Source organism: Colobus angolensis, unplaced genomic scaffold (assembly GCF_000951035.1).
Source record: "Colobus angolensis palliatus isolate OR3802 unplaced genomic scaffold, Cang.pa_1.0 Scaffold515, whole genome shotgun sequence".
Classification (NCBI taxonomy): domain Eukaryota; kingdom Metazoa; phylum Chordata; class Mammalia; order Primates; family Cercopithecidae; genus Colobus; species Colobus angolensis.
This window is the reverse complement of record NW_012118655.1, coordinates 358,511-369,009: the sequence shown is the minus strand read 5'-3', so window position 1 is coordinate 369,009 and position 10,499 is coordinate 358,511. Positions and strand designations below refer to the sequence as shown.

General features: G+C 50.9%; 1 protein-coding gene across 1 annotated transcript in view; it reads left to right on the top strand.

Moving 5' to 3' along the window:
* The first annotated feature begins 1,499 nt into the window (after positions 1 to 1,499).
* Positions 1,500 to 10,499, top strand: part of EHD3 (EH-domain containing 3) — a 33,981-nt gene continuing 24,981 nt past the window's right edge. The window contains exon 1 of the mRNA XM_011960555.1: positions 1,500 to 2,334. Coding sequence (XP_011815945.1) covers positions 2,108 to 2,334 — 227 coding nt within the window. The 5' untranslated portion in view covers positions 1,500 to 2,107. The remainder of the gene's footprint in view (positions 2,335 to 10,499) is intronic.

Below are 10,499 nucleotides of genomic sequence, written 5' to 3'. Positions count from 1 at the left end.
GTCTGTTTTCACACAGCTATGAAGAAATACCCAAGACTGGGTAGTTTATAAAGGAAAAAGGTTTAATTAACTCACAGCTCTGCATGGCTAGGGAGGCCTCAGGAAACTTACAATCATGGCGAAAGGGGAAGCAAACACGTCCTTCACAAGATGGCAGGAGAAAGAAGTGTGAGGAGTGAAGCGGGAAGAGCCCCTTATAAAACCATCAGCTCTCACGAGAACTCACTCACTATCATAAGAACAGCATGAAGGAAACTGTTCCCATGATCCAATCTCCTCCCACCAGCTCTGTCCTTAGACACGTGGGGATTACAGGGATTACAATTAGAGATGAGATTTATGTGGGGACACAGAGCAAAACTATATCAATCTCCAACCTCTTGCCCCTCCAGTCCCTGCCCCTGACACTGCTCTTGGCATTCCAGTCCCTGCCTGGTCCATAGCCTACTCCTTCTTCATCTGTGGAAGGGAGGGTAGTGGGAGCCATCAGCCTGGGCAGGGAAGAGTGTTTTCTCACTATACTGTTTAGAATGGTGCCAATACAAAGCATGCCAACTTTCAGCCAGTTTATTATTGGGTTTAAATTCTCTACACACAATGCACTGCTTTTGCCTACACCTGAACAGTGTTACCACTCACACTCCTTGGTATGATGCTGGAGATAATATGATCTGCCACGAAGGTTAAATAAAGCAATGTTCACTGAGAACTCAGCCCATGCTTGGCCTCCTTCACTCTCTTCCACCTTCCTAAACCCTACACTCCAGCTATGCCAAACAGTTTACTCTGCCTTAGGCACACCAAGTTCTCCCATGTTCCTCAAGCCTTTGCAAATGCTCCTTCCTTATGCTGCTAGAATAATGAATGTCAATTCATCATTTAGGATCCAGCTTACAGTCCTGCTTTCCGTGAAGCCTTCCTCAAATTAGCCACACAAAAGGAGTGAATCCTCCCTGTATTCCCATGGCCCTCTGCTCATGCCTCCTCTTTAAAGCCTGCCTTCACTGGAGTTCCTGGAAGGAAGAGTCTGTTCAGCACTCATCTCTGTATCCAGTCACCAAAATTGCATCTGCCCCATAATAAATGCCCAATACTTGCAGGGATTTTGCTTGTTGGCTTGTTTTGTTTTGCTGGAATGAATGAATAAATAAAAGGGAACGATTATGACTTCACCCTAAGCCTAGCTAAAAGTTTGGGTAGTGACAGTTTTGGTTATTTTGTGGAACCTGATAGTGGGTCCTTCTTTCTATGCCAAAAAAAAAAAAAAAAAATCCCAAATAGTAGAGTACCTGTTTTCCTAGGAAATTGACCTCAGCAACCGAAGGAGAGGCGATTCAATACAGGGAGGGTGATGAACAGGTCAACTCTGTCCTCGCAGCCGTCCCTGAGAGGGCGCTGTTCCCAAATAGAAGCCCCAGAGGCGGGGACTGAGACACCGGCGCTCTCACCCGGGACTGGGTCAGCATCCGTCTCCCCGCGCGGCCGCAGGTCTGGAGCCGAGCGCCTGCCCACAAACATGGCGGCGCCCTGCGCGGCTTCCCGTTGCCGGGACCGTGGGGCCGGCCCAGCCTTGCCAGTACTCGGGGACTTCCTCTGCGCGCCGGCTTCCTGCCCAGCTGGCATTTAAACCAGCGCCTGGGGCTGCAGGATGCTGCTGCGGATGCGGAGCTGTCCGCGGGCTGGGCAGTGTCACCGCCTCCCCTGAGCCGCCTCGGTCTGGCAGGAGCGGAGCCGAAGCATCCCTTGCTGCACGCAGGGCAGAGCAGGCGAGGGCTGGGGGCCGATCGGGGACCCCGGTATCTGGCAGTTTCCTTGCAGGTTCGACTTTAATTTCCAAGATTGCACCCCTCCTCCTCTAGCCCAGATCATTTATCCTCCCTCTGGCCTGGGCTGCTGGATGCAGCAGCGGCTGGACTTGGTCCCAGGAGCAGGGAGAGTGCGCTCCCGGCCCTCCTAGCCGTGTGCCCGGGCCATGGTGCGGCTGAGCTCCGTGCTTGGGTGAGGCGGCGGCGCGGCTCGGAGCCCGGCGGACCGGTCCTACGGGACATCTTTCCCTGAGGAGGAGTCTTCCCTTGGAGCTGCGTGCCGGGGGCGAGCGGCGGCTGCGATGTTCAGCTGGCTGGGTACCGACGACCGCCGGAGGAAGGACCCCGAGGTTTTCCAGACGGTGAGTGAGGGGCTCAAGAAACTCTACAAGAGCAAGCTGCTGCCCTTGGAAGAGCATTACCGCTTCCACGAGTTCCACTCGCCCGCCCTGGAGGATGCCGACTTCGACAACAAGCCCATGGTTCTGCTGGTGGGCCAGTACTCCACTGGGAAGACCACCTTCATCAGGTGAGCCGGCCCAGGGTCCCGGCAGCCCACCCCGGAGCCCAGCGCCTAGTCCCTCCGGTCACTCCTGGTGCTCCACTCCTGACAGGGGACCAATGGGAAGCCTTCAGTTGAGGGCTCTGAAGATATCTGTGTTTGTGCAGGCGTCAAAATCTTACCCCATAATTTTTGCTGGTCCCCCTTCCCATCCTACCCAATACCTGTACACTCTACTTGGCCCTTGGCTCTAGTGGTCAACCTGAAGTATTCAAGTGTAAAGCCATTCCTGGTCTCCCCATCTTATGGATGATGCAATCGAGCCCCAGGAGGCACAATTGAAGAGCTCCTGGTCTCTGGAGCACCTTATGCTGGTGGGGATGTCTTGCATCTTCACTTTTTAGAAACACATCATTCACGGGCAAAACCTCTTCCCTTGCTTTTCAAGGGGCTTGGCACTCACGTGGGGGCCTCACAGTTGCAGCTGAGTTCTGATGGGTGCAGGCCTGGGGACGGAGGTGGCCTGGGGATGCTACTTGTCCTCCTTTTATCATTTCCTTCTCTAAAGCAGAGCTCCTGGGTGTGTATATATGTATCTTGGAGACTCGACAGAGTCCAGAAGCAGAATGCTTTTTTTTTTTTCCTTTCTCTTATTTGATCTTAATGGCTCAATAAGAATATTAAAGACTCTTAGAGGTGGAAGGGATATTGGCATTGTCTCATCCAGTTCCTGACTTTGCAGGTGAGATAACTGAGGAGCAGAGAAGTTAAATGAATTCTGCAGAGCCATCTAAAGAGTGGGCAGCAGACCTGGGATCTAAGTCCTAGACGCATGTGAGGAGATGGTTGGCTAAACGCCTGTAACTCTTGAGAGTGAGTCATCCATTCCCTTCAATTACAGAATCCTTGGGCTGAAGGGAAGCTCAAGAAGTCAGTTTGTTCACCCTGCATTCAGAGAGGTCCACCAGAGGCCCTTCCTATCTTTAGATAACAGGCTTCTCTCCAGTCGTCAATCCTCCCAACTTCAAGGCCGGCCATTTTTCTTGGCCTCTTTTATAGCCATTCCAAACTGTTGAGAATGCTGTGGCCCTCTATCTTAAGAGTCAGGCTCCCACAGACTGAGAATGGAGTTTGGTATCCCCCCAAAGTCAAGCGTGCTCATCTCCTGCAGAGGGCTTGGAAAGCAGGGGTACCCGTGTTCCTATTCCTTGGCTGTCTGAGCATCCACAGCATGCGAAATGCTGTGCTTTAGTGAGGAGAGCTGAAAAGTTAACAGTCTAGTTACTAATTTTCTAGGTACTAATTTTCTCTAACATCGACCTTGTAATGCAAGCCTTCTGGAAGTAGCACCATGCTAATAGGTCATGTCTAAGCACAACACCACATTGAGTTTGTCCTTGTGGAGTGCACAGCCTAGGGCTCAGCAGCTTTAAGAGGCCAAGTGATTTCTGAAGGAGTTTGGGAGGTGATGGGCCTGTTGGCTCTTGTATGTTTTGTATTGATAGAACTGCAAGAGGCCTTTGAGATTAATCTAATCCATTGCTTCTTAACTTTCTATCTTTAGAAAAATGTACATGCGCCGGGCGCGGTGGCTCAAGCCTGTAATCCCAGCACTTTGGGAGGCCGAGACGGGCGGATCACGAGGTCAGGAGATCGAGACCATCCTGGCTAACACGGTGAAACCCCGTCTCTACTAAAAATACAAAAAATTAGCCGGGCGAGGTGGCGGGCGCCTGTGGTCCCAGCTACTCAGGAGGCTGAGGCGGGAGAATGGCGTGAACCCGGGAGGCGGAGGTTGCAGTGAGCTGAGATCCGGCCACTGCACTCCAGCCTGGGCGACAGAGCAAGACTCCGTCTCAAAAAAAAAGAAAAATGTACATGCATCCCAAATTTGCATATAATGTTGGGGGTGCAAGGGCCATCTTTGGACTTCAGGGTGGGAACCCCTGATCTAAGCCATGCCCCTTGTTTTATTAAGCACCCATTGCTGCCAAAGGCACTTCAGAGCTGCCTGAGTTGTGTGCAGGGTTTCCTTTGTGAGTCCTGGCCTCCACTTGGCCCATTCGTGCCTCAAGGGAAATGCAGGCCATTTGCAGATGGCCCTTGCCCTCTCACAGCCTTCCCTGGCTCTCTGCACATATGGTATTTATAACCTTTCCTACATTATTTGTAGCTTCTCCTTCCTGGAGTACGATCACTGACAAGACAACATCCATGCCTTAGCATCTCCGGGGCCTCTTCCAGGATCTCAGCTATAGGAGGTTCCCAGCAGACATTTTGCAGAATGGGAGGGAAGATGGGGAGAGGCGAGGATCCCCAAGCAGCAGACAGGTTTAACTGCCTTTTGTCTGAGACACTCTCCCGGCTTTGCCTGAGTCATCACTGGCTGTTAACTGGGTCTAAGAAAGTGGCAGAGTCAAATTGCCACAGATGATTCCTTGTCTGAGGGAGACAGCAAGACTGGGAGAGACAGATCTCTCTTCTTTCTTATCCTCCATGTGCAATAGTTCCCTCTCCCCACTCATGTCAGCAACTGAATTTAGCTCATGTGTCAAAAGCTGTCTCCCCTTGGGGGAGTGTCAGCCAGCACTGTCGGAGGGGTCGTACCAGAGGGAACCCTCCAGAACCAAATCGTGTACTTTTCTTCTTTCTTATAAAATCCAATAAACAGTTGTTTTTAATTGGAAAATATAGAAAAGAATAAATTTAAAGAAGAAAGAGAGTCACCCATAATCCCGTGACTTAGGAGAAGCTATTTTAATTTACATATAAAACATTTATATATAAAGCATATAATTTATATATAAAATATATTTCCAGTATTTGTAGCTAGTCTATAGCACAGTTGAGATCATGCTGTACATATAATTTTGTGTGCTGGCTTGTTTGTTTTTGTGTTTGTTTTTGAGATGGAGTCTCACTGTGTCACCCAGGCTGGGGTACAATGGCACAATCTCGGCTCACTGCAACCTCCGCCTCCTGTGTTCAAGCGACTCTCCTGCCTCAGCCTCCCAAGTAGCTGGGGTTACAGGCGCCCACCACCACACCTGGCTAATTTTGGTATTTTAAGTAGAGATGGGGTTTCGCCATGTTAGGCAGACTGGTCTCAAACTCCTTACCTCAGGGTATCCACCCACCTCAGCTTCCCAAAGTGCTGGGGATTTACAGACGTGAGCTACTGCGTCTGGCCAGTTTTTCTTACTTATAGCATGAACATTTCCCATGTTATAAACATTATTTGTAAGCATTATTTTTAACAACTGCATACTATTTCACTGTTTGTATATACAATTATTCATTTAACTAATGGGTAATAACTAATGAATAGCATTGTTTTTAACAGCTACATACTATTTCATTGTGTGTATATACGAGTCTTCATTTACTTAATCTACTTCTCTTGGATGTTTTAGGCTATTTCTAATTTTTTGTTATTGTAGAATAATTCTGAATATCTCTGTGTATACTATTTTTTCCTATATTGTGTGTGTGGGTTTTGTTTTGTTTTGTTTTGTTTTGTTTTTGAGATTCCCAGAAGTGGAATTGCTAGGCCAAAGGTTGGGCAGAATTTTGTTTAAATTATTTTTTAACTTTAAAATTGTTGTATTAAGAGTCATATTTTGCAGTTGTTTTCCAAGAGGGTGAGTTGACACTGCATCCCTTCCCCAGAGCGAGTGAGGCTGCTCTGGGGTGGATAAGTGCGTACATGCCTAGGTCTCAGAAGGCCTCCTCCCCTCCCTTCTCCCATCCCTGCTTCTCGCCTTGATTCTTGTCTCCATCCCAGGCCTGAACCTGTGAGGGGCCTTTTCCTCAGAAACAAAGACTTGCCTCTTCATTCCCCTAGTTCTTGGCATTTTGCCCCGAGGGTCCATCTACTTTCTGTTATATGTGCTTGCCACGGGGTCTATTTCTTGTCTCAGGAAGAACACACAGAAAAGGACATTCTTCTAATAACTAATTAATGTGCTGTGATCTTTGCCTGAAATAACTTCCCTGGCCTAAGGCCCGGCAACACAGAGTAATAAAATAAACAGTAAATTGGCTTGGCGGCTGCCCTCTCCAACACAGGCTGCCTCTTTGGAGTACAGTAGCTCTGTGTCCCTCGGGCCCTGGCAGCCTTTCCTCCTGCCTCTGCTATTCTTCCTTTGCTATTTCTCTGCCTGGCATGCAGCCTCGAATCCCTCCTTCCTTAGACCCTCTGGCCCCTGGTCACTCCTTCCCGCTGCCTACTTCTGTGGCCCCTTATTCTGCAGGTAGTGGAGGTGAGTAGCTGGCTGCTCCAGGGGCTGAGAAAGGCCTGAGTACTTCCGTGGGCCATGAGGGAGGCCTCCCAGGACCTTGGCAGAGCTGAGATAGGGGCTCTAGCGGGTTGGCTGTGGGGGCCTGGGGCTGCAGAGCTAAGCTGCCCTGGGCTCCACAGGGAGGCTGGGCTGGTCTCGAGGGTTACACGGACCTTCTATCATGTGACTTGGACTCTGAGGCATGAGCACACGGTGGGGCTGCTGGGAGTCCACCCTGAGGGCTACTGAGCTGACCCTTTCAGCTTCTCCCACTTCAGGAGACTGCAACCTCCCACCCCAAAGGCGAACTGTCATTTGCTGTGGCTGTACCAGCTCTCATCACCACCCTGACATCCCCACCCCAGACATTACAGCGCTACGGCACCGGGAAAGATGGTTCTCCAGAAAGCCAAAGGGATAAAGTAAGAGGACCACCGCCCCAGTAGACCCACTCACTGCAAAGTCCATCCTGCCGGGCACAGCCCCTGCATCGCCTTCAGCCCTGTCTACCCACCGAGGCCAGGGGATGTCGTTAGTCTGTCAGGGTTCTGATCTGCTGGCTCTCTAAAGGGGCCTGGGTGAAAATCCACCTGCTTCTTATAAGGCCTAAGTGTTACACAAGGGAGCAGAAGGCCTTAAGCCAGAGGAACTGTGTCTACGTGCCTCAGCCTGGCTTAGGGGCTGCCTTGTAAGTCAGGTGCCTGGAAGTCATCAGGAAAAACATTTACTGGGAGGAGAAAGACCTTTGGGGAAAGGTCTCCCTCCCACTCCCATTGACAGTGGGACGAAGGCCATGGTACACAGTCCAAGTCAGCAGAATCCAGCTCCACCACTTCCTGCCCAGAGACCTGGTTAGGAAGGTCTGACAGAGGTCAGGCCACCTCCCCTTTCTGACCTGCAGTTTCCTTATCCATAAGATGTGAATAGTAATAACTGCCTCACAGCATTATTGACCGGATTCAGGGGGAGGCAGAACCAGTTTAGCACCAGCTGTGCTCCAGGCCCCGTGCATGGGGCTTTATCATTTCCTCTTCTCTCTCGAGCTGACTCTGATATGAGCTTAGAGGCAGGCTCTCAGGAAGGTGCGGGAAGGCCCTTCTCCAGCACGAAGGGGAGGGCTGGAGAAGAGGCACATCGCTGAGCTCTGGGGATGGTGCCGAGTAGTGCCCTGGGCGGGCTGGCCTGTCGCAAGGAGGCTGGACTCGCTGGCCACCAGATTCTCCTTCGTGCTGGAATCCCTTCATCACATGGCTGAGGGTGCTTTCGACAGGGCCAGTTATAGCTGCTCCAGGGAACACAGAGCTGACTCATGCCTTAACTTGGCTGTGGAGTCTCCCATCCACTTCCTCGCTTGTGTCTATGGGGTGCGTTACAGTCTCCCTCAAACCCACGAGGCCAACAGGGCGAGTATTATCATCCTGGACTCAATCTGTCCTGTCTCCCCTCATTCTCATGTGTCCCTGTCTCTGCTGTTCCCACCCTGGCCTGAATTAACTTTTCTTTTTTTACACTGCTGTGGGAATGTTTTCTCCTGGCAACAGAGGCAATCTGTATCGCTCCCCATAAAGAATCAGTGCATGAGATTCCTCAATAGATTTTTCCTTTCTGGACACAGTGGCTTTGTTACAGGGGCACCCGCTGCTGTAAGCCATACCCAAATGTCCCTGAGAATTTACCCCACCCGACTGTGCTGCCTGGACTTGCTGGTGGCCTCATTAGACTGTGTTTCCCCAGACCCATGTGTGGCCAGCAAGTTTTGGGTCACGTGGGTTTAGCAGGACAAACCCCAGGCCCTTGCCTGACCACCTGAGGCTGCGGTCCTGTAACTTCTCCGGAAGCCACCCTGTTAGGCTGGGAAGCCTTCGCTCGTCTGCTGAGAACACCACGTCCCTCTCGGGGGTGGAATTTGAGATGCCTGTGTGAGGATGATCCTTCATCACTGCTGTTTGGCCCTGTTCATTCTGGGTATTTTTGAGGCTGCCTCAGAATGGTTCTTTTCAGCCCTCTCTATTTCAGCTGTCCCTGGAGCCTTTGTTGATCCCTACTTCCCGCAATCCACTGCTGCTGCTCCCTTGCAGAGCCCTGCTTAGAGCTTCTCATCCGCACACTCACTAGATCAGCTGCCTGGGCAAGCAAAGATAAATGGGGTTTCCCAATCAGGGTGGAATCTTTCTCATGAAGGGTAATCTTGCCCGACTGTTTGTAAGTCCAAAAGTGTCCTTTTAGAGCCCTTGGGGCCAGGGACCTGCTCTGATCACATGATAGCAGCAGCTTTGGGATGCCACACCCCAGTCACTGAGGCCAAGCAGGGAACCCCACGGCTGATATTTATAGAGATGAGTACACTCCTGCGTTTGTGGGCCTCAAAGCCTCACCTCCCCTCCAAGGCCTGGCCCTGCCTGCCTCCTGCCAAACCATGTTTCTTTGTGGCCTTCTTGTCCCATTCATTGTTCTAAAAGGGAGCTCAACCCTTTTGGCCTGTCCCTAAAGATGGCTGCATTTCCTGGTCAAGGCAGGAAAGGAGAGTGAGTGTAGTGGTTAGGAGCATGAACTCAAATCCAAGGGCCAGGTTCAAATCCTAGCCCTGTTACTATTTACTGAGTGCATCACCTGGGGCACTTCAAATGGAATGATAATCTAGGTAATTTAAGGTACTGGTTAAATGGTTAACTTCTACAATGAATTTAATCCTCAGAACACCCTGTGAGATAGGTTTTCTTATTAGGTCCATTTGATGAGGAAGAGCATAGTGCTGACATCATAGTATATGGGAAGGTGAAATGAGATAATCCATGGAAAATTTAGAATAACATCCAGCACATCGCAGGTACTCAGTCAGTTTGAATGATTACCCACCATGTTATGGAGGGAGGTACTGAGGTTCCCTGAGTTAAGTACCCCCTGAAGAGCATAGCCCTCAAGGTTAGAGGAAGCAGGTTGACTGGCCCCAGGCCACTGAGATTCCCAGCTTCTCCCAGGAGGCCCTGAAGGACAAGGTATTCTGAGAAGGCAGGAAGTGCTAGCCTAGCCAGCTGTTAGGATTCACTCTCATCACAACCTCAGTGCCAGCTTTCAGAAGGATCCTCTGACCAGGGGAAATCCTGCTCTCATACTCCGATCATTGAGCTGGGATCTGGAGGGATGAGGGGCTTCCCAAGACAACCTGAAAGCCATCTGTGCCCTGTGTGGCAGGTGGCCTTTGGACAGGAGGGCTCCAACTCTCAGCGGATCAGCAGCTTCTTCCAGGGCTGGCTGCCGAGGCTCCCCCTTGGGGACGGAGCCCATAGCAACCTGACTTTAACTACCATGGAACCAGAGAGTAAATTCACAGCTCAGAACGCTGCTCAAAGGCACAAATGGGATGTTGATGAGTGGGAGGAAGCCCTAGCGAGCCTCCCTGGCCACCACCCCTCTGTGCAGACCAGGCCTGCTGCTGCAGTCCACCTGCGCTGGCCCACCTTAGGGAGTCACAGGATGGGCAGAGAGCGAGGGCATGGGCCCTGGAGATGTGGCCTCTGGTACTAGCTCTGCCCTGTCGGCCTGTGGGGCCTTATCAGCTCGCTGGGCAGTGGTTTCCTCAGGGTAGAAGACAGTTGAAGAATGAAGGATTTGGTCAGACTGATGTGCATGTGGATTCCAGCTCTGTTACTAGCTGTTTAACTTTGAGAAGCCATGTAACCCTTCTAATCCTCAGTTTCCTCAGTGCCTGCCTATCTATAGGGCTCCTGTGAGAACCAAAGGAGATGCTGTTGTCAAAACATTTAGCATAATGTGTGACATGTGGAAAGGCTATGGAATGTCAGCAGTTATTTCAGTCAAATGAAAGGCTGGGTCCAGAGCAGGTTACCAACACTGGCTGGACCTAGAATCAGCTGGGTAACTTGGAGAAGTAGCAGTGTCCAGGGCTCTACT